A 25,965-nucleotide genomic window follows, 5' to 3' on the forward strand; every position below is an offset into this window, starting at 1 on the left:
ATGGTGGCGCACTGTCGTGTTTCTTCTCTGGTATTTATATATCTGTCATTTCTGTTGGGCGTGACTGGCTGCGGCATAACAACACACATCGTCATTTGTAAGTGTAATTTTTTTTTTCATATAGTTTGAATTGTTAACGAGATTAAATTTTCCTGGGGGCATAATATTTCTTGTCGACCTCATTTTGACTACTCCAATAATATTAGAGGTTTACACGACATGAAACTTGTTGTAATATCCACCAATGTAATCAGGTGGAATAAGATCCCATGTATGTATAGGAGTACATTCTGACATGCCTTAATGAACTTATGAGTAATTAATGTGGTGATAATTAATGTTAAAACTTACAGTAGGAAATAAGCTCACTACCTGTACTACCTGTACATTTGTTTTGTACATCTCCAAAGGTTTCTGCTGTAGCAGAAAGGATTTTAAACTTTTGACTAAGTAGTCAAAGGACAAAGAAAACATGATTGTAAGTGTCTAATGGTTTTCCACTACAGCTAAAGTTAATATGTAGTATACAGGAAAACAATATATAAGTTATGTAGAAATAACAATTGGAGATTGATATATTAACTCTGACAGAACTACATGTATGTCAAAAATACTAGGACTACCTGTAGGAGTCAAGACCTTATAGATAATTATTTGGCAAACTATATTTCATGTTAATGCCAGAGATTTCTTCCTAAAGCCTTATCAGTGATCTTTTTGTGTACATATTGTATGTCCAATATATGTACTATTTTCCAAATTCCATGTTGATATTTTCCAAGTCAATTGGTCAAAGTTAAATTAAACATAAAAAAAGATCTGTTGATAATATTTACCCAGTTAGCAAAAAAATGCAACTGTATTTTCTCAACGGAAAAGGTACAGGCCCTTGTAAAACATGATTTAGAAAATTACTGATCATTCAATCAACAGAAAACAACAATATATGTATGTCCAATATATATATCATATGAATATTTTGTTTGTACTCTTGTTGCTTACTATTGTGTTTTGATTTTTATCTAAACATTTAATAATGAAAACAATCTGTTAAACAGCTGAAAGAGCAAAGGCAAACTTTGGAAACATAAGTCCAGCAGGTGTTGATTACCAAAAGGTTTGTATTATCTTCACCTATAATATAACATATATATAAATCATACAATCAGTTGTATCTATGTATTTATAATTATTGTTTCCTTACAACATGCACAGTTATCCAAAAATAAGCCTGTACCTGATAATAAACTCAACCATTTATACATGTGTAATTTGCAGTTCAGCAATTATGCTGATAAATCATATTTCATCGTTATGTAATAAGCACCTGCTGATAGCCAAAAGTTAATGCGTTAATTGTGCCAGGTTCAGAAATTTAATTAAGCTATATGTGTTAATGACTTATATGACAATATATATCTGAATAGATATACTGTCAGGGAAAAAGTTCCTATATCTAAATGCTGATTGATTTCAATTCAATTTCAATTCTTTTATTACCTTAGGCCTTTCGGCCCATCAGGATTTGCAAGTTAAAAACAGGGAATTTTTAAAATCAACTGATAGCCACTTCGAACAGTTTAGTTTGTGTTATTTTAACAATAGTAGATTATGAACATTTGTCCCACTTCAGATAATAGCCAAACATCATGATGCTTTTATGGCTGGGAGTCCCTACCCCGATGCTTTCTACAGCTCGCTTTGTGATAAAGGTATACAAATATACATATAATTTGTATTTCTTTTATTATATCATTATAATATCATGCTGCTTTATATTTTTCTTTGGAAAAATGATGCACATCATGAAAATAGATTTTATATTAAAGATATAGATACACTGTACTTTTATGTAACAACAAATATGCTAAGTTACATTGCATAATATTTCTTTTGTTGTATGGAGTGTAAATAGTATAGCTTGCTTACTGAAAAGCATTGCGTGATCTATTTACCATACCAGCCTAGTTACACAAAATAGAAAATAAGAAAATGTAATGTTGACAGTTTTTGTTCTAAAACTCTAATACTCTGTAATTCGATGTAGTGTCATTACTCAATCCAGTTATTGGTGAAGCTTTCCAAACCATACTCTTTCTAAATCATCCGTTTTTGCTATATCTATTGCAGCATTGTAATCAGAGCAACAGTTTTAAATTGATGAAATCTTCAAAAATGAAATACTTTGTTATAGGGAATTACCACAATGTTTCTGAGGACACTCACTGGTCTGGTTTCCTTAACGCCACAATCAACTATATCAGGAATCACTATCCTCAACCCTGGGACACGGTAGGTATCACTAACCTCAACCCTGGGACACGGTAGGTATCACTATCCTCAAACCCTGGGACATGGTAGGTGTCACTATCCTCAACCCTGGGACACGGTAGGTATCACGGTAACCTCAACCCTGGGACACGGTAGGTATCACTATCCTCAACCCTGGGACATGGTAGGTGTCACTATCCTCAACCCTGGGACACGGTAGGTATCACGGTAACCTCAACCCTGGGACACGGTAGGTGTCACTAACCTCAACCTTTGGACATGGTAGGTGTCACTATCCTCAACCCTATATAGTTAAACCTTTACTGTACTAGATTTAATGGCATTCAAATCTTCCATTAAATTTGGGAATATAATTATTTGGTGGAAATACTGTTATTACAGTAGCAGGACTTAAAATGAGCATAGTCTTCCTTGCCAAATGAATACAATTTAAAGCACAAGTAATGCTGAAACACAACAAAATAAGGTTTTAATATTGATTAAAAACACAATAAAATTGGGTTTTAATCTATATTGAAGCACAACAAAATCAGGTTTTAATCTATATTGAAACACAAAAAAATGGTTTTGATCCAAAGTGTACTTACCTATACCTACTAGTTCGCCCTGATTTTGTTAGATGCTAATTACTCACTCAGTAGTGGCTGTAGATCATATGGCGACTGACAGTTATGTAGAGTTATAGCCCCTTACTGATTTAAAACTGACAATTACATGTACCTTGTTTATGTTACAGGCCACAGAGAAACTAGTGGCATTTATGTTTGGGGTTGTGTCCCACCAAGTGGCTGATGTTGTGTGGCACAGTCTGGGTGTGGACCAAGGCTTTATTACCACAATGGGTATGGTAAGTAGGTTTACTCAAAAGCTTAGACACATTATACCATACTCATAATATATGGGATTTGAGTTACAGTTATCTCCCCTTAAAACTTTTAGTTAGCAATACACCTAGCTGCAGCTGAGAATTAAGGAATTAAATTTTAAAGGTTTCTCACTGCAAATCTCATTAAAAAACAAATGTACATCACAGTTATTGTTTATAAAGTTGCATTCATATTTTTTAAGAAGAAATTTTTCTATCAGCTAGTATAATCCTTGCATTTTGACTATTTAAGAATCACTGATTCAGAAGCATAGGATGACAACATTCTTACAAATGCTCTTAATAATGCTTGTCCTGAGTAAATGTTGGCTCTTTTCAATCTTATCGACAATTTAAGATGGCTGCCCTGTCGGGGAATGATATGAAGATGGCTGCCGTGTCAGATGATTATATGAGAATAAATTTGTATATAAATTTCTTTTCTGTAGGAAAACTTCCATGGATCCTATAGTAATGCTCATTCAGCTGCAGATTTTGGTAAGTATCAGTGTTGAGGAAGATAGATACTAGCAGATGGGGACATATACATTGAAGGAAAGAGATTCATTGTGTTGAATGGACCTATTTATTCAGAATATCTTTAATCTTATAATGGAACTTAAATGGTAAATACTGGTATTTGTTTTTAAGAAAATTGTTTATTTCCAGGTGGAGTGTCATGAATCTGTACGATATGGATGTTACATTGTTTATGGACCCCCTCAAGGAATGGTGAGTCACAATCTGTGTGTAATGATTTTAACAGGTACATACATAACATCAAATTTAAAATCTTCCACAGCGTTAATAATTGATATTAAATCAAAGAAAAATCAATTAATTCATTACAGGAAAAAGTTAGGGTCGCTAAGTACATACATGTACATGTATATAGTACAGTATGATCAGTTAATTGTATTTACCAAAACAGTCTTAACTTATGCTGATTTGTGTGTCTATTTAACTGTCCTGTGCTGACATGCTTGTGACACTAACTACCCCAATTGTTCTGCGTAACATTTATCAGGCCTCTCACATTTTCTTCAGTGATGTAGCCACCAGCTGCTACAATGAGGCCCTGCCTACGAATGACACTGGCTTTTCAATTTTTTTTTCATTTTTAGCCAAATGAACAGAATTAATATTGTATTCAATGAGGTAGCCACCAGCTACTATAAGGAGACCCAATGTTTCTCATATGTGTATTAAATATTTATTCTGAGTGTTTTCTGACAAATATTTGAATCTAAATGTTTTGTAACGAGTATTTTGATCAGAGTGTCTTGTATAGTGATCTGAGTGTTTTGTGACAGGTATATTGATCTAAGTGTTTTGTGACAGGTTTTTTGATCTAAGTGTTTTGTGACAGGTATTTTGATCTAAGTGTTTTGTGACAGGTATGTACCTGTAGATGACCTGACTATGATTTACCAGGAATTTTACGGTACGACCAGGATCACAAGTCCTGTCATAGACAACTGTTCTACCCTACTCCTTGTGGGCGGGTAAGTATTCCAACTTTATACTGTTACTAATATCCTCTTCAAATTTAATGTACATTATACTTCACTTTGTGATCTTCCAAATCTAAGCATCAGTTAAAATATGTTCTCTGTTTAAGTGTAAAGAATGAATGCCATTCACAATACTAATAATTGTTGTAGCTTCTTTGAAATTAGGGGTTGTACAAATTTAGAATTATAAGCATCAAAAAGTATGCCTATAATATAGAAATTTTTTGACAAACTGATACCCCAAAGCAAGATGTTGGAAGTTGTTCTTTCTTGATTGATTTGACTTTTGAAATGATTAACAATGAAGAATCTACTGTAAATTCATATCTATATCAAGGATTAAAAATGAAGATTAAATATAGTTACCAGTTATATATACTGTACATTAGGTGTTCAGACATTAAAACATGAACAGATGATCTTAAGATTGTCCTGTACCTTTACTATAATTACAGGTATGCCGAGATCGCTGGAGGCTCAGATGTAAGTATGCTACACATACCATATTTATCTTGTAACCCCAGGGGCACATTTTTAGTTTGAAAAAGAGTAGAGAATGGGCTTATTACTAGACATTGATATAACAATCGCATTCATGATATAACAATCGCATTCATGATATAACAATCATATTCATGATATAACAATCGCATTCATGATATAACAATCACATTCATGATATAACAATCGTATTCATGATATAACAATCGCGTTCATGATATAACAATCGCATTCATGATATAACAATTGCATTCATGATATAACAATCACATTCATGATATAACAATCGCATTCATGATATAACAATCGCATTCATGATATAACAATTGCGTTCATGATATAATAATCGCATTCATGATATAACAATTGCATTCATTATTACTGAATTTTAATAGACATGGGTGGGCTTTTTAACAGGCATGGATGTATATTGCTGGATAAATACGATGCTCTTTCTGAATTCATTCGCTGAAATTTACAGTGGTCAATTTTATCATTGAAATATTTATTGTATAAAGTTTGATCCTATCTGTAAGACTATAGTTTAAACCAAGGTTTATTGTAATCACTATGCTTATTATTTTTCTACAATGCTGTTACATCATATTATCATATTTAACTCACAGGAGAAAACAATTCAAGGTCAACTGATACAAAGTACAATTAACATTTTTGTATTTCTCTTAGAAACCCCTGAACCAATTTCAATGAAATTATGTAGAAACCTTCCATGGCCAAAGGTCAACCAAAATTGCATGTTATAATTATATACATCCCCCACCACCAGGGGCCTGAGGACAGGGCAAAAAGGGTCAAATTAACTGGAATTTCGAAAATTTCTTCTCAGGACCCAGATACAGTACATTGAAGAATTGGTCATTGTACTGTTTATGAATGATCTTAGGCTGCTATACCAAAGCCGTGAATTTCATAACCTTTTGGTCTTGCAGTCCTCCCTGAAGAGGGGGTAAAGTTTGCTAAAGTTCATATGGAATCTCACATGTTTGAGCATCATTTATTGGATTTCCATTGGAAATAATTCAAACTTGTTAAGAATTATCATTATAGAATAGCAGTTTGATGGTATACACATATTAGCCCTGACTGACCCCTAGGAACTGGTGGGCAGGGCCAAAATGAAGCAAACTGATTAAAATTTTTCAGAACTCAGATGAAGATAAAATCCTGTGGGCCTATGTTGTATATCAAAACCAGTATAGGATTTCATATATGACATTTCGGTTGATACACTTGTCAGCTTCACCAGACAAAAGTAAACGTACATTGAAGTGTAAATGTAAACACAATTTCATTCAAATTGGCAAGTCAGTTCGACAACATTGTAAATCTGTACACCGAGATATGGCCGTCTTGCCTGTAGTTGACACAATGTAGTCACTAACACATAAATCCAGGACTGCATGGTTGTGATAGACCAATACATATTCATATAAACTTGATGATTTTTTTTCATATAGAATGATCAATTAATGCTGCATAGATGTTTGAAAAGTAATGTCATCTTAACATTACTTATATTGAGTTGCAGACCAGAATGTTATTTTCTGGGCATTCTCTGGGGATTCTCAGGACATTCTCTGGACATTCTCTGGGAATTCTCAGGACATTCTCTGGACATTCTCTGGGCATTCTCTGGGAATTCTCAGGACATTCTCTGGACATTCTCTGGACATTCTCTGGGCATTCTCTGGGAATTCTCAGGACATTCTCTGGGCATTCTCTGGGGATTCTCAGGACATTCTCTGGACATTCTCTGGGCATTCTCTGGGAATTCTCAGGGCATCTTCTGGAATTCTCTGGGCATCTTCTGGACATTCTCTATGTACTTTGTCCGTTGAACACCTGGTTTGATATGTACTGTTTTCTCCTGTAGGCCTATGCTGCAGTGGCCAATACTAGCCCGTTTCTAGTGGATCAGTACCGCGACTACTTCCTGGGTGGGATTGCTGACATGGCAGGTTGGTCAGCTCGACTTTGGAACCGCACCATCCACATGTTGGAGAATGGCACCAGGTATGTATGATCCTGTAGAGCAGTCTAGTTTAGTTTGTTTTCAAGTTCTTAGGAAACGTACTGCACCTTCTTGGAAAGTGTTCCTGCACATTCTTGGAAAGTGTTCATTCACATTCTTGGAAAGTGTTCATTCACATTCTTGGAAAGTGTTCCTTCACATTCCTGGAAAGTGATCCTTCACATTCTTGGAAAGTTTTCCTTCATATTCTTGGAAAGTGTTCTTTCACATTCCTTGAAAGTGTTCCTTCACATTCCTGGAAAGTGTACCTTGAAATTCTTTCTAGGTAATAGTTACTTGAAAATTTCAAAATTGCGATGGTTAGTATTTTCTGTGAAATAATTTGAAATAATTTTCTAAATTCTAGATTAATCCCTTGTATTTTCTAACTCTTTTCAGCTCGTGTATGGTCCCCCACAATCCACTCTACATTAACTGTACAGCTACATCAACGCAGGAATTTTCTAGACTTTCCACCAACAAGGAGAGGAATGGGTTCTTTCGCCAGCCTGACCTACTTGGTCTAACACAGGATGACCTTGTTGTGGAGAAGGCCTACAGGGGGATACTTATCAAACCAGGCTACAAGATTAGGGTAAACTTACTGGGGGATCATCATCAAACCAGACTACAAGATTAGGGTAAACTTACAGGGGGATACATATCAAACCAGGCTACAAGATTAGGGTAAACTTACAGGGGATACTTATCAAACCAGGCTACAAGATTAGGGTAAACTTACAGGGGGATACTTATCAAACCAGGCTACAAGATTAGGGTAAACTTACAGGGGATACTTATCAAACCAGGCTACAAGATTAGGGTAAACTTACAGGGGAATACTTATCAAACCAGGCTACAAGATTAGGGTAAACTTACAGGGGGATACTTATCAAACCAGGCTACAAGATTAGGGTAAACTTACAGAGGGATAGTTATCAAACCAGGCTACAAGATTAGGGTAAACTTACAGGGGGATCATCATCAAACCAGACTACAAGATTAGGGTAAACTTACAGGGGAATACTTATCAAACCAGGCTACAAGATTAGGGTAAACTTAGTGGGAGATAGTTATCAAACCAGGCTACAAGATTAGGGTAAACTTACAGGGGGATACTTATCAAACCAGGCTACAAGATTAGGGTAAACTTACAGGGGGATACTTATCAAACCAGGCTACAAGATTAGGGTAAACTTACAGGGGGATAGTTATCAAACCAGGCTACAAGATTAGGGTAAACTTACAGGGGATACTTATCAAACCAGGCTACAAGATTAGGGTAAACTTAGTAGGGGATAGTTATCAAACCAGGCTACAAGATTAGGGTAAACTTACAGGGAGATACTTATCAAACCAGGCTACAAGATTAGGGTAAACTTACAGGGAGATACTTATCAAACCAGGCTACAAGATTAGGGTAAACTTACAGGGGATACTTATCAAACCAGGCTACAAGATTAGGGTAAACTTAAAGGGGGTACTTATCAAACCAGGCTACAAGATTAGGGTAAACTTACAGGGGGTACTTATCAAACCAGGCTACAAGATTAGAGTAAACTTACAGGGGGATACTTATCAAACCAGGCTACAAGATTAGGGTAAACTTACAGGGGATACATATCAAACCAGGCTACAAGATTAGGGTAAACTTAGTGGGGATACTTATCAAACCAGGCTACAAGATTAGGGTAAACTTAGTGGGAGATAGTTATCAAACCAGGCTACAAGATTAGGGTAAACTTAGTGGGGATACTTATCAAACCAGGCTACAAGATTAGGGTAAACTTACAGGGGGATACTTATCAAACCAGGCTACAAGATTAGGGTAAACTTAGTGGGGGATAGTTATCAAACCAGGCTACAAGATTAGGGTAAACTTACAGGGGGATACTTATCAAACCAGGCTACAAGATTAGGGTAAACTTAGTGGGGGATAGTTATCAAACCAGGCTACAAGATTAGGGTAAACTTAGTGGGGATACTTATCAAACCAGGCTACAAGATTAGGGTAAACTTACAGGGGATACTTATCAAACCAGGCTACAAGATTAGGGTAAACTTACAGGGGATACTTATCAAACCAGGCTACAAGATTAGGGTAAACTTACAGGGGGATACTTATCAAACCAGGCTACAAGATTAGGGTAAACTTACAGGGGATACTTATCAAACCAGGCTACAAGATTAGGGTAAACTTACAGGGGGATAGTTATCAAACCAGGCTACAAGATTAGGGTAAACTTACAGGGGGATAGTTATCAAACCAGGCTACAAGATTAGGGTAAACTTACAGGGGGTACTTATCAAACCAGGCTACAAGATTAGGGTAAACTTACAGGGGGATACTTATCAAACCAGGCTACAAGATTAGGGTAAACTTACAGGGGGATCATCATCAAACCAGGCTACAAGATTAGGGTAAACTTACAGGGGGATACTTATCAAACCAGGCTACAAGATTAGGGTAAACTTACAGGGGGATCATCATCAAACCAGGCTACAAGATTAGGGTAAACTTACAGGGGGATACTTATCAAACCAGGCTACAAGATTAGGGTAAACTTACAGGGGGATAGTTATCAAACCAGGCTACAAGATTAGGGTAAACTTACAGGGGGATACTTATCAAACCAGGCTACAAGATTAGGGTAAACTTAGTGGGGGATACTTATCAAACCAGGCTACAAGATTAGGGTAAACTTACAGGGGGATACTTATCAAACCAGGCTACAAGATTAGGGTAAACTTACTGGGGATACTTATCAAACCTGGCTACAAGATTAGGGTAAACTTACAGGGGGATACTTATCAAACCAGGCTACAAGATTAGGGTAAACTTACAGGGGATACTTATCAAACCAGGCTACAAGATTAGGGTAAACTTACAGGGGGATACTTATCAAACAAGGCTACAAGATTAGGGTAAACTTACAGGGGATACTTATCAAACCAGGCTACAAGATTAGGGTAAACTTAGTGGGGATACTTATCAAACCAAGCTACAAGATTAGGGCAAACTTACAGGGGATACATATCAAACCAAGCTACAAGACTAGAGTATATAAATATGTACAGAAATACTTAAAGTAGATAGAAATGATATCAAGGCGGCTGAGCATGAACATTGTTCTGCTCCTGATCACCACATCCTCTCCAGCCCACACAGGTGACATTGTTCTGTTCACCACATCCTCCATATATTGCAACCAAACTATCCAAAATTCAAAGTCTGGTGAGTTTTTATTAAGGTTAAGGTCACCTATGCATTTCATAGATAGAGTATATTTGGCAAAAATTGATAGTAATGTCATATATAGACTTGCTGTAGTTATGCAGTAAAAATATTCTGTATAAGTTGTAATTAGTATCGCTTTCATTGCCGCAGAGTGACTGTGGAATAAGAAAGTGACTATAAACGTTCCTGCTCACATTTCCTGCAGAGTCAGATGTTTATTTCACTACTTGATAATGCAGCAGTATCTTTACTATCACATTTCCTTGAGTTTAATAGTTCCTGTTATGGTACCCTACAATTACAAACAAATATCTTTACCAGTCTTTATTAGAAAAGAAGCGAGACACACTACTGGCAAAGAGAAAGAGGATCAGGGAGGAAAAGATGAAATTACTTAAAAAGAAGGAAGCGGAGCTACCAAGAGACAGTCCGAATATGATGGGGATCTACTATGTATCCGAGAGATTTTCCAAGTTTGGCTGGTAAACCATTGGGCACTTGATATTAGAATGGTGATGTGTTATAACTTCTACCAAAGTGATATATGAAAGTTGTTAGATAAATCACTTTTGAATTTCATGTATTTTTGATAGAATTGCCCTTATTTTTCAACTTAATATATAACAGTTACTGTCTTTCTCAAACTTTGCTAGATAATAATGCTTGTATGTCATTTTCAACGGATGAATTCCATTTTGTTCAGTTACGACTGTTTTTGTCTATACACCTCTGTTATCTATGTATTTGGGTCCTACACTCTCCAATGGTAATGGGCCCTCAACTCTCAGCATTCTATATAGCTAACTTAGCATTTCTAGTTTATTTTATTGATATTGAAACAAAATACAAATTTGTATATGAGCTTAGGATTTGGCATTTTCATTAAAAATGTAACATGGTTATATTCATGAAAAATAGATTTGCAGGATTTCTTATACGGCTAGGTAAATCAGATTTCTGAAGATTGAAATCCATTGTTTATGGTATTTAATGTAGGTCACTTGCTGTTGGTGACCTTAACGGAGACGATAACGATGACTTGGTGGTGGGAGCCCCAGGATATGGGGGAGGAGGTAGTCCTGACCAGGGCAGGGTTTATATTTTATATGGTAAGTTATAACTAATGTACACTATATACCAAACAGGTGTTTGTGAATTATACCTCTTCCATGCTCTGACATTACTCGTGTACCATTATATATTCAACTCAGTACAATTATGACAAGAAATTAAAATCATTAACATTCAGATTAACAACGCATAGTTCATATGATACTTTGTATTTATATATATAATTATCATAAATGCAACATAATAACACAAATAACAATGGAATACAATTTCATGACTTGTGCCCTGACCAGGCTTTGAACTTTTATATAATCACTATCTATGACACCTATATAGGTAGTTTAATTTTACATATATATGTGCTTTCAAGTACCTTATAGGTGATTTGTAAATTCTTGTAATGTATTGAATTTAGCTTTTTGAACCCATGAATTTGCAGGTTATGATTTTGGTGGAAGGTTTATTGATTTTATCATAATAGTGAACATGTTTACTGAGACATTACATATTATCAAGTTGTTATCAAGCTGTTAGGGATTGAACAGGAAGTCAACTGCCCAAAGTTCAAGGTCATATTGAGTATCTCCTAACTGGAAAAGTTATGACATTATTTAAGTAAAGTTGGTCCATGTTGGAAACAAGAAGTCAAGATCATTGAGATAAACGTCAAGGCCAGCTAGATTTTGTAATTCTAAATTGGCAAAGAAGAAAAATCTGGTTTTGGGGAGGAAATAATCAGGTTACTGAGAATGTACATTAAGCATATTTATATTTTAGTGCATTTTCAAGTTATAATAGATCAACACAATGGTAAATAATTGATACCCCCACAATACATTTGTACATTTTAGTGCATTTTCAAGTTCACAATACATTTGTACATGCTATTGGGGAAAGTATACAAACAATGTTGTTAGTACAGATTATAATTTAGAACAATAATTTCGGCACCAAATGCTGAAAACATTACTGTATATTATTTGATGAACTATTCCCCTCAGAACTTGTAGGGTATCAAGGTCAGATAGTGATGTGTGATGACCTTGAGGTGAAGAGTCAAGTTCATTTTGATAGTGACCGTAGCTTTATCATTGATTTATCACAGAATGTTAATTATTTATCAATTATCACAGAATGTTTATGATGTTTTCTTTTGCCAGGTTCAGATGATGGTATACCTGTTGCTCAAGGGGCATTTTATGAACTTAATATGAATGAACAAGCCAATTGTACTCTACATGGCCCTTCAGAGGTAACTAGTTCCAATTATACAATGATCTCTACAGGTAACTAATATACAAAAGTCCCCAGGGTACTCTACAGGTAACTGATATACAACAGTCCCCAGGGTCCTCTACAGGTAACTAATATACAACAGTCCCCAGGGTCCTCTACAGGTAACTGATATACAACAGTCCCCAGGGTCCTCTACAGGTAACTAATATACAACAGTCCCCAGGGTCCTCCCCAGGTAACTAATATACAACAGTCCCCAGGGTCCTCTACATGTAACTAATATACAACAGTACCCAGGATACTCCATAGGTAACTAATATACAACAGTCCCCAGGGTCCTCCCCAGGTAACTAATATACAACAGTCCCCAGGGTCCTCTACAGGTAACTAACATACAACAGTCCCCAGGGTCCTTTACATGTAACTAATATACAACAGTACCCAGGATACTCCACATGTAACTAATATACAACAGTCCCCAGGGTACTGCATAGGTAATTAATATACAACAGTCCCAAGGGTCCTCTACAGGTAACTAATATACAACAGTCCCCAGGGCCCTCTACAGGTAACTAATATACAACAGTCCCCAGGGTCCTGTACATGTAACTAATATACAACAGTCCCCAGGGTACTCCATAGGTAATTAATATACAACAGTCCCCAGGGTCCTCTACAGGTAACTAATATACAACAGTCCCCAGGGTCCTCTACAGGTAACTTATATACAACAGTCCCCAGGGTCCTCCACAGGTAACCAATATATAACAGACCCCAGGGTCCTCTACAGGTAACTAATATATAACAGTCCCCAGGGTCCTCTACAGGTAACTAATATACAACAGTCCCCAGGGTACTCCACAGGTAACTAATATACAACAGTCCCCAGGGTCCTCTACAGGTAAATAATATACAACAGTCCCCCAGGGTCCTCTACAGGTAACTAATATACAACAGTCCCCAGGGTCCTCTACAGGTAACTAATATACAACAGTCCCCAGGGTCCTCTACAGGTAACTAATATACAACAGTCCCCCAGGGTCCTCTACAGGTAACTAATATACAACAGTCCCCCAGGGTCCTCTACAGGTAACTAATATACAACAGTCCCCAGGGTACTATACAGGTAACTTATATACAACAGTCCCCAGGGTCCTCTACAGGTAACTGAAGTACAACAGTCCCTAGAGTCATCTACATTTATACCTGTGTATTGGACACCTGATGTTCTGTGACACCTGTCGTATATTTCCACACTAATTCCAGTTTGGTACATCCATATCTGTAATGGACACCTGATGTTCTGTGACACCTGTTGTATATGTCCACACTTATTCCAGTTTGGTACATCCATACCTGTGTATTGGACACCTGATGTTCTGTGACACCTGTCGTATATTTCCACACTAATTCCAGTTTGGTACATCCATATCTGTAATGGACACCTGATGTTCTGTGACACCTGTTGTATATTTACACACTTATTCCAGTTTGGTACATCCATACCTGTGTAATGGACACCTGATGTTCCATGACACCTGTTGTATATGTCCACACTAATTCCAGTTTGGTACATCCATATCTGTAATGGACACCTGATGCTCGGTGACACCTGTTGTATATTTCCAGGCCCAGTCCCTATTTGGTACGTCTGTGGCCGTTTTGGATATTAACCAGGATGGAAACCTAGATGTAGCTGTAGGAGCTCCAGCCTTCAGGAACCATGGACAACTTGACTACAATGTAAGACTTGAGTTGTTGTATTCTGTAATATATAAGACTTCAGTTGTTGTGTACTACAATATAAGACTTCAGTAGTTGTATACTACAATATAAGACTTCAGTTGTTGTGTACTACAATATAAGACTTCAGTTGTTGTATACTACAATATAAGACTTCAGTTGTTGTGTACTACAATATAAGACTTCAGTAGTTGTATACTACAATATAAGACTTCAGTTGTTGTGTACTACAATATAAGACTTCAGTTGTTGTGTACTACAATATAAGACTTCAGTTGTTGTGTACTACAATGTAAGACTTGAGTTGTTGTGTACTACAATGTAAGACTTGAGTTGTTGTGTACTACAATGTAAGACTTGAGTTGTTGTGTACTACAATGTAAGACTTGAGTTGTTGTGTACTATAATGTAAGACTTGAGTTGTTGTATACTACAATGTAAGACTTCAGTTGTTGTGTACTACAATGTAAGACTTCAGTTGTTGTATACTACAATGTAAGACTTCAGTTGTTGTGTACTACAATGTAAGACTTCAGTTGTTGTATTCTGTAACATATAAGACTTGAGTTGTTGTATACTATAATGTACGACTGCTGGTTTAGTGTTTGGCCATCAAGTTGAAGTTCTTTTATCACTTCTGTATATGGTCCTCAAGGCCTTGTCACATCATTCCAAGCAGGATACACGGGCTTGATGCATGTAGGGATTATGCAGCATGCCATATAATTTCTGTTGGCAGGCCAAGATTTGGGCAAGTTTCACATGGACCTTGACTATTAGATGTGTGCTACCTGTGTGGTACTTGCACATGCTCCATGTGACGTGGCATGTAGATGTTAATGCGAGATAGCTTCCGGACATGTCTGTGTTAGCTCCGGATGCATGCAAACTGTTTTGGAGTTGCCTGCAAGGCACAAGGGCATATAAATAGTTTTCACGACAGGTCAACCATCTTCTGGTCCTCCTTCTCCATTCCTTCTGTCTTCTCATGCAATTCAGCTGTCTCTCTGTCTTCTGATGTAATACAGCTGTCCCTCTGTCTTCTGATATGATACAGCTGTCCCTCTGTCTTCTGATACAATACAGCTGTCCCTCTGCCTTCTGATGTAATACAGCTGTCCCTGTCTTCTGATGAAATACAGCTGTCCCTCTCTCTTCTAATATGATACAGCTGTCCCTCTGTCTTCTGATGTAATACAGCTGTCCTCCTGTCTTCTGATGTAATACAGCTGTCCCTCTGTCTTCTGATGTAATACAGCTGTCTCTCTGTCTTCTGATGTAATACAGCTGTCCCTCTGTCTTCTGATGTAATACAGCTGTTCCTCTGTCTTCTGATGTAATACAGCTGTCCTCTGTCTTCTGATGTAATACAGCTGTCCCTCTGTCTTCTGATGCAATACAGCTGTCCTTCTGTCTTCTGATGCGATACAGCTGTCCTTCTGTCTTCTAATGTAATACAGCTGTCCCTCTGTCTTCTGATGCGATACAGCTGTCCCTCTGCCTTCTGATGTAATACAGCTGTCCCTCTGTCTTCTGATGAAATACAGCTGTCCCTCTCTCTTCTAATATGATACAGCTGTCCCTCTGTCTTCTGATGTAATACAGCTGTCCCTCTGTCTTCTGATGTAATACAGCTGTCCTCCTGTCTTCTGATGTAATACAGCTGTCCCTCTGTCTTCTGATGTAATACAGCTGTTCCGCTGTCTTCTGATGTAATACAGCTGTCCCTCTGTCTTCTGATGTAATACAGCTGTCCTTCTGTCTTCTGATGCAATACAGCTGTCTCTCTGTCTTCTGATGTAATACAGCTGTCCCTCTGTCTTCTGATGTAATACAGCTGTCCCTCTGTCTTCTGATGTAATACAGCTGTCCCTCTGTCTTCTGATGTAATACAGCTGTCCCTCTGTCTTCTGATGTAATACAGCTGTCCTTCTGTCTTCTGATGTAATACAGCTGTCCCTCTGTCTTCTGATGTAATACAGCTCTCCTTCTGTCTTCTGATGTAATACAGCTGTCCCTCTGTCTTCTGATAAAATACAGCTGTCCCTCTGTCTTCTGATGTAATACAGCTGTCCCTCTGTCTTCTGATGCGATATAGCTGTCCCTCTGTCTTCTGATGTAATACAGCTGTCCCTCTGTCTTCTGATGTAATACAGCTGTCCCTCTGTCTTCTGATGTAATACAGCTGTCTCTCTGTCTTCTGATGTGATACAGCTGCACTTTTGCCTTTATTAGGATCAGTTATGGCTATACAATGCCCTATTGATACTGAATGTGTCCCATATTGGTCATCTTGTATAGAGGTCCTCTCTCTTCAAAACCACAATGACAACTAAAGGAATTCCCCTGTCCTCAACTTGCCTCTACTTGTATACTTTGACAGGCCACATGCAGGTTAACAGTACCAACCCAATTCCTTCCAAGCAAAATGCCTGCTTCATGCCCACAGGATTTCCGCAGCCAACATACGCTGGTGCTACATGGCCACAGGTCCACGACAAACCTGATTTGGGTTAACTGCCTGTGACTTGAGATTGCTACAGCTCTTCTGCTGGTGCTCTGTGTAGACCTCTGTAGGCAAAACTGCATGACTTACCTGGAACAAGAGATAATAGTATAATTAAAATAGTTTGGAGTTTTATATACTGCCATATCACAGCAACATAACCATCCATAGTGGTTCACAAATTACTATATGTGGTTATTGGGCCTTTAGCAACCGGCCAATGTCTTTCTCAACCCTCAGGGGCGCTTCTTTTGAGGCTAACAGCTTACACACAACATTTATTGTACTGCCATACCACAGACTCATTCAGTGCTAGGACTCCAAGTAGTGACCCTCCGGTCCTGTAGCCCTGTGTCCTATGGTAACTTGACCAATGTGCCTCTGAGATCCCTGAGACATACTGCCATCACAGTTTGGAGTCATCATATCCCACAGCAAGTAGCACACAAGGCCTGTCTGGAAGAGTGTGACATGGCCTTTAGAGTCTTATATTAAATTGGACCCTGCCAAATCTGGTACATCTTGAAATACTTGTTATTGCTACTCTTCTTGAGTGTCAAGACTGGATACAATCTATGTAAAGGATAACAATATGTGTGGTAGTATGAATGGTTCCAGGTTGTGATCTATAACACCAATTGTTGTATATATTTCTATGTAATTACAGGGGGCCGTGTATATCTACTTTTCTGATGTAATTACAGGGTGCAGTGTTTATCTACTATGGTAAACTGAGAACCAATGCCACCCTGTACCAGCCGAATATAACAATCACGTGTCAGGTAGGATATCATCTGATCTCTATTGTATTGTTTAATCAAATATATTAGAGACAATAAGGATTGACAAGTTTCAAAGTGAACTGTTTAATAAACCTTAAAATGAGTCTCCAGAAAATCTGTATTCTGACTTGGTATTGTAGAGGGATCTTTTAATGTAAAGATAACCAATGGTGTGTTAGAAATATCATAATAGGGGTGGTTTGTTGATAATTTGTTTATTTGTTAATATAGAGTCAGTACTGTAACCTTGGGTTTACCATGACAACGGGTGACATTAACAAGGACGGCCACCATGACCTACTGTTGGGGACACCATACTATCAGTTGGTGGCAAATCAGAGTGGGATTGTGTCAGCACTTCCCTCAAGTCAAGCTTACACAGGTCAGTATTGAGCCCTCTAGTCAAGCTTACTCAGGTCAGTATTGATCCCTCTATTCAAGCTTACTCAGGTCAGTATTGAGTACTCTAGTCAATCTTACTCAGGTCAGTACTGAGTACTCTAGTCAAACTTACTCAGGTCAGTATTGAACCCTCTACTCAAGCTTACTCAGGTCAGTATTGAGTACTCTAGTCAAGCTTACTCAGGTCAGTATTGAACCCTCTACTCAAACTTACTCAGGTCAGTACTGAGTAGTCTACTCAGGCTTACTCAGGTCAGTATTGAGCCCTCTAGTCATGCTTACTCAGGTCAGTATCGAGCCCTCTAGTCAAGCTTACTCAGGTCAGTATTGAGCCCTCAAGTCAAGCTTACCCAGGTCAGTATTGAGCCCTCTAGTCAAGCTTACTCAGGTCAGTATTGAGCCCTCTAGTCCAGCTTACTCAGGTCAGTATTGAGCCCTCAAGTCAAGCTTACTCAGGTCAGTATTGAGTCCTCTACTCAAACTAACTCAGGTCAGTATTGAGCCCTCAAGTCAAGCTTACTCAGGTCAGTATTAAGCCCTCTAAGTCAAGCTTACTCAGGTCAGTTTTGAGCCCTCAAGTCAAGCTTACTGAGGTCAGTATTGAGCCCTCCAGTCAAGCTTACTCAGCTCAGTATTGAGCCCTCTAAGTCAAGCTCACTTAGATCAGTAGCACGTCCTCTAGTCAAGCTTTAATATAACAATTTTATTATAGGATAAATACTAGTAGATAATTGTTCTTTCTTTCAGGGCATATGGTGATAACATTTGAATCGTTGATTGCAAAATGGAACCTGCAGAATAAACAGGTATGTGTCCAGCTACATGTATAGGTTTTATCTGTAACGTCTTAATTGATAGGTTGATTAATAAATTGGTATGTTATTTGCTAACTTTATGAGACAAAATTTCAGTTAAACATGACAGCGTGGTTTTATGATACCATAGATGTTTGGTAAGTACATGTATATTGTTTTATTGACCCTTTAAGATTAGTCATATGTAGGAGCTGGAGTGTAGTTAATTATATGAACTGTTTACAGGCGTACAGCTGGTTTGGACACAACATCCGAGTACATAGTGGACTGGTAATGGTGGGGCAGCCTTACTACCGGAAGTGTAGCAGGTTTGAGACTTTTATATAAACATGAAAGTAATAACTCTGAATGGTGAGGGATGTCACTGCGTTAGTAAGATACAATGTTTGACAATGGGGTTTAACATAATACTGCTATCTTATTTGACTTACTTGTAAAATTATTACAGTACAGCCAGCTACCAGTATTTTTACGGGTCAAAATTTTCGCAATTTTCACATAAAAAAACTCAATTAAACGCAATCTGGCTATAAGAGATTATCCACATTTCATGAATACTGCTCCCAGCGTTGAATGACAAAGTGTTAAACATGTTTATTTTTGTTGTTTGTTTACCTAGTCTTATTATCAAATTTTCCTGACCACATCAATGGCCCATGAAATGATGAAAATATCATGCACATGAAAATAACCGGCTGTAAGGTATCAGTTACATGTATGTAGAGATAATTAATACCCGAGCAAAATTCTGTGACCTAAATTAAAATTTCTGGCTGAATGTCAATGAAGATTACTGAGTTTGTCAATATGAATGACATTGACCTACTTACTTTTAGGTCACAATTTTTAACTAACTTACTTGGGTTAAGGGCTTAAAAAATATGGGTCCACATCATTGACCTAAAGCAACTAGCAAAAGTCAGCTGTAGAGCAGGTGAGCATTGCAGGCCCACATGGCCTCTTGTTTTATTCAGTATATTCCATTGTATTGCTGTCTATATCATACTTCATGACTGAGTCAGAATTGGTTTGTTAATTTTATTAGTACATTAAGATATAGAGTACACTTTTTTTTATATTTTTACAATGACTTTATGTTTCAGACCTGACTGCCAGCTGACCTCGTCCGACCTCCAGACTGTCGGGGCCCTGAACATCTATAACCTTGGAATGACCTACAACATTTCTAGCCTCACTCTACATGGAGAGCAGCAGTTTGACTTGGCTGGATATAGTGCTGATATCGGTTTCCCCTACGACAACAAGTCGCTGATCCTGGCTGTAGGTGTGGTGGGGCGTGACGCCCCTGGCACATATTTGACTGTGCCCATAAAAATTCACCAAGCAGGGGCAGTGTTTGTTTACAACATCACAAACAACAATGTCCAACTCCTCGCCACCTTCCAGGGCGATAGGCAGTTTGGCAGATTCGGCATTTTTGTCAAGGTAATGCTGTTGCAAGGTTACCATAAAGACATACACACAAAAAATATCATGCACACATTTGTTTTCAAAGATTCAGCTTCATGATATATCAAACTATTGAATAATATTAATCCTAATTCATGTCTTAACCCGACCCAGTACCCCTTCAAAAAATAAATGGAAAACAAGGAGGGGGGGGGGGGGGGGATTTCAAATGGTAACATTTAATTTATTGATGGACTTCCAATGTGACTTGTTGATACCTGTGACTGTTATTTTCTGTACAGTTTGAAGATGTAAATGCTGATGGTATAGATGATCTGATGATTGGGGCACCTCGACGCAATTATGATGCGACAGACATTGTACCACGCTGGTTCTCTGAAGGTTGGTAAATATTAATCTCCTCTCAAATACCCAACACAACAATATTGATGGTTGATCTTTAATTTCATGCTTATGTGTGATTTTGACATGAATTTGGTACAGTGTTGATTTGTAGCTGTCAGTCTCTGAACATGTTTCCACCCATATAGTTTGGAGTTTGAAACAGTTTGATTATTGAGACAATTTTTACAAAGGAAAGTAATCATCCGTCTCAGATTTAACTTTCTATGATTATACTGGGAGTTTACCCATTATAGCTGAATTACTGTCCCTTTCTCATCAACTTGTCAAGGATGTAGAAAGAGCTAGGTGTTTGGTCAAACACTTTAGCGATGGCCAGAGCAATATATGTTTTATTAGTCCCTTACTGGTCCCTTACGTTCGGACATACGTAAATATGTTACACCTAAGTTTGTCAGCGCTCTAGCAGCTTCATTCCCTAATGGTTTTGATCACACTTTTCACAATGATAGGACCATAATAATATCAAGTACAAGTTTAAGTTGCAGAGATGCTGAGTCAAGGCCACTGTAACTATTTTTAGCAAGAACTGATAGGGGATATGTATTGCTTTAGCAATACCCTGTATGCCTTTTGAAGAATTGTTTTGTCCATATCAATACTTGTCTTCCATCAATGATGCAGGTCAATTCAGGTTCAAGAATGAAGTCATTTTCACAACTCAATGTTGAAACACTTCTACTTTTTATCAACATATTTGATATCAAATTATTACATCGGGTTGAAATTCCAGACAGTCACAATTTTGTGAGACGCCTTTACATGAGAGTTGCCAATACTGACCTGAGTTTCCCAATTTGTTTATAGTGTTAACTGTGATACATGTAACTTACAAAGTCAGATGTTTATTGAAATAGTATTAAGATAACCTCAAGATTATTATCTCTTCATCAGATTATGATGGTAAGCTGTATGTTTTCTATGGAGGTAAATACTTTCCGAAAGGAAATGCCACCTACTCATCCAAGTGTGGTCTGTTCCAGCCCTGCCCTCAGACAGTGGTAAGTGACAAAGATGTTCTATTATAATAAAGCCATACAATCATCTTATAATCCTGGAAAAGGCTGTCTATCAGGGGAGGTCACCTAGCACTCCTGTTTTAAGTAGACCAATTCGGGATTAATCATGAAGAATTTTTAGGTCATCTGAGACAAAGTCTCGAGTGATCTATTGTGATTGCCTGTTGTGTGGTGTCGTCCGTTGTGCTGTAAACAATTTACATTTTCGACTTCAGAGGCCCATGGGCCATGATATTAAGCCAGTAGCATGTTGGATGGAGAGCTACCAATTTTGTTCAAATGAATTACCTTGACCTTCTTTCAAGGTCACAGGGGTCAAATTACTTAAAATTTTTGAATTACATCTTCTCAATAACAAACAGGCCCAGGGTCATGATATTGGACCAGTAGCATGCTGGGATAAAATGAAAAGCTACCAAATTTGTTTGAATGAATGCATGACCTTGGTCTACTTTCTAGGTCACAGGGGTGAGGTGTGTTTAATGTTGATTTTAAAACAAAACATCATTTATCAGTGTACACATCAGAAGTCATTGATGGTTAAGAACCCTAGGCCTCTAGTTTGCCTCGGATCTGATGTCACAGTGAAGAAAACTCCTCTGTGTTCTACGACGATGTCACACCACAGGAATTATGTATATCTACATGTAAAATGTTTTATTTTTGTCAAGGTTTGTGATTTTACAACCACTGAGGCCCTACATGTATTAAGACAGTACATAATGAGAACCTAATATCATAGAAGACAGCATAATTATGACCGTGACTCAAAGAAAATTATTCAAATTTCAGGCCAATTATACAGCCGAAGCTGATGGATACAAAGTAAAACTGGGCTATAGTGCTGCTATTTTAAAGGCAAAGAATCTGGTATGTGTTTACGGAATAATGAATGGTACATGGAAGGGAAATGTTATCAAGTTTACGATAAAAAGTCATCAAATACTGATGTACACATATTATATAAGCACAGATCAGGAAATGCATCATTATTTATAATGCCATTCATTTTGTGATGCTGATAGTTTTTTTTATATGCCAATTAAAATTTGTTGACTGTACTATGGTATGGCATTGCCCACCAGTCGATCAGGCATGAATTTTCTTTATCCTGGTACAAAAACTCCTCTCAGTTTTCAACTAGGGTTTATAATCACGATATGTAGTTTTTCTGAGTGACATTTTGGTTCCACAATGTCTGTTGTGTATTAATACACTATACCTTCAGTCCCCACAGTGATCAGGTTGATGTTGTTATGTATTTATGAATGGATATTTTAATAGTGTTTTCCAGCATACAGAATGTAAATATATTTCTATGAGTACATATATATTTTTCTGTAGCTAATTGAGGATAGTTTTTTAAAACATCAAACCATTAAGTTAACAATTAGAAGGTGTGTCACGATATTGTTGTATCCTACTGTAGAGCTTGTTTTATTTACAGGACAGCAAGGTGACCCCTGACCCCTGTATTGTTTTCTGTTTACAGAGTAACATGATGACCCCTGACCCCTTGTATTCTTTTTTGTTTACAGAACAACATGGTGACTCCTGTATTGTTTTCTGTTTACAGAACATGGTGACCCCTGACCTCTGTTGTTATCTGTTTACAGAACAACATGCTGACCCTTGTATTGTTTTCTGTTTACAGAACAACATGGTGACCCCTGACCTCTGTATTGTTTTCTGTTTACAGAACAACATGGTGACCCCTGTATTGTTTGGTGATACACTATTTGACAACAAGTCGTGTCCCACTGTCTATGTGTACAGGATCAACACAACAAAGTCATATGATGATGTGGCAGATCAGGGACTAAGTTGATGAAATTGAAAGTCATTTTATATATTTGTGATATTAGGTTCATTTGTAAATTGTTGATAAGTCTACAGAAACCATTATTTTTAATTCAGTATGTTGAACAGGTGTATGATATAAGAGAATTTAATGTATAGACTATATTTTTTTACAACAATTGTGTGAGGAAGCCAGAACACCTGGGGGAAACCCATGTGGAATGGTAGGTGAGCCCGTCAGAGGAGTTATTGTGTGAGGGAGTGAGAGACTGGCATGGTGTTATATAATTAGTACTGTATGAGGGAGTGAGAGACTGGCATGGTGTTATATAATTAGTACTGTATGGGGGAGTGAGAGACTGGTATGATGTTATATAATTAGTACTGTATGAGGGAGTGAGAGACTGGTATGATGTTATATAATTAGTACTGTATGAGGGAGTGAGAGACTGGTATGAGGTTATATAATTAGTACTGTATGGGGGAGTGAGAGACTGGCATGAGGTTATATAATTAGTACTGTATGGGGGAGTGAGAGACTGGCATGAGGTTATATAATTAGTACTGTATGGGGGAGTGAGAGACTGGCATGAGGTTATATAATTAGTACTGTATGAGGGAGTGAGAGACTGGTATGATGTTATATAATTAGTACTGTATGGGGAGTGAGAGACTGGCATGCTGTTATATAATTAGTACTGTATGAGGGAGTGAGAGACTGGCATGATGTTATATAATTAGTACTGTATGAGGGAGTGAGAGACTGGCATGATGTTATATAATTAGTACTGTATGGGGGAGTGAGAGACTGGCATGATGTTATATAATTAGTACTGTATTGGCGAGTGAGAGACTGGTATGATGTTATATAATTAGTACTGTATGAGGGAGTGAGAGACTGGTATGAGGTTATATAATTTACTGTATGAGGGAGTGAGAGACTGGCATGATGTTATATTATTAGTACTGTATGGGGGAGTGAAAGTCTGGCATGAGTTTATATAATTACAATTGTAGTACTGTATGAGGGAGTGAGAGACTGGTATGAGGTTATATAATTAGTACTGTATGGGGGAGTGAGAGACTGGCATGATGTTATATAATTAGTACTGTATGAGGGAGTGAAAGTCTGGCATGATGTTATATTATTAGTACTGTATGGGGGAGTGAAAGTCTGGCATGATGTTATATAATTAGTACTGCATGAGGGAGTGAGAGACTGGCATGATGTTATATAATTAGTACTGTATGAGGGGAGTGAGAGACTGGCATGATGTTATATAATTAGTACTGTATGGGGGAGTGAGAGACTGGCATGATGTTATATAATTAGTACTGTATGAGGGAGTGAGAGACTGGCATGATGTTATATAATTAGTACTGTATGGGGGAGTGAGAGACTGGTATGATGTTATATAATTAGTACTGTATGAGGGAGTGAGAGACTGGCATGATGTTATATAATTAGTACTGTATGAGGGAGTGAGAGACTGGCATGATGTTATATAATTAGTACTGTATGGGGGAGTGAGAGACTGGCATGATGTTATATAATTAGTACTGTATGAGGGAGTGAGAGACTGGCATGATGTTATATTATTAGTACTGTATGGGGGAGTGAGAGACTGGTATGATGTTATATAATTAGTACTGTATGAGGGAAGTGAAAGACTGGCATGATGTTATATAATTAGTACTGTATGAGGGAGTGAGAGACTGGCATGATGTTATATAATTAGTACTGTATGAGGGGAGTGAAAGTCTGGCATGATGTTATATTATTAGTACTGTATGGGGGAGTGAGAGACTGGTATGATGTTATATAATTAGTACTGTATGAGGGAGTGAGAGACTGGTATGATGTTATATAATTAGTACTGTATGGGGGAGTGAGAGACTGGCATGATGTTATATTATTAGTACTGTATGGGGGAGTGAGAGACTGGTATGAGGTTATATAATTAGTACTGTATGGGGGAGTGAGAGACTGGCATGATGTTATATAATTAGTACTGTATGAGGGAGTGAGAGACTGGCATGATGTTATATAATTAGTACTGTATGGGGGAGTGAGAGACTCGTATGAGGTTATATAATTAGTACTGTATGAGGGAGTGAGAGACTGGTATGAGGTTATATAATTAGTACTGTATGGGGGAGTGAGAGACTGGCATGATGTTATATAATTAGTACTGTATGGGGAGTGAGAGACTGGTATGATGTTATATAATTAGTACTGTATGAGGGAGTGAGAGACTGGCATGTTATATAATTAGTACTGTATGGGGGAGTGAGAGACTGGCATGATGTTATATA

The 25,965-nt window shown here is 37.6% G+C and overlaps 1 protein-coding gene across 1 annotated transcript; it reads left to right on the top strand.

Annotated features, from left to right (window-relative positions):
• On the top strand, nucleotides 1-25,568 carry LOC117326416 (phosphatidylinositol-glycan-specific phospholipase D-like). The gene is given in 26 exon segments (XM_033883164.1): nucleotides 1-97; nucleotides 1,059-1,117; nucleotides 1,634-1,712; nucleotides 2,195-2,292; nucleotides 3,029-3,139; nucleotides 3,607-3,659; nucleotides 3,827-3,889; nucleotides 4,555-4,662; nucleotides 5,127-5,154; nucleotides 7,067-7,206; nucleotides 7,604-7,799; nucleotides 10,764-10,924; nucleotides 11,439-11,551; nucleotides 12,674-12,765; nucleotides 14,379-14,492; nucleotides 17,703-17,780; nucleotides 18,012-18,196; nucleotides 18,401-18,468; nucleotides 18,930-18,988; nucleotides 19,223-19,305; nucleotides 20,101-20,443; nucleotides 20,710-20,809; nucleotides 21,725-21,831; nucleotides 22,642-22,719; nucleotides 23,549-24,557; nucleotides 24,699-25,568. Coding segments are annotated over 25 exon segments (2,742 nt in total). The 3' UTR covers nucleotides 23,678-24,557; nucleotides 24,699-25,568.
• The last annotated feature ends 397 nt before the right edge of the window (nucleotides 25,569-25,965 follow it).

This window comes from Pecten maximus, chromosome 4, assembly GCF_902652985.1.
Source record: "Pecten maximus chromosome 4, xPecMax1.1, whole genome shotgun sequence".
In the NCBI taxonomy this organism is placed as follows: Eukaryota; Metazoa; Mollusca; class Bivalvia; order Pectinida; family Pectinidae; genus Pecten; species Pecten maximus.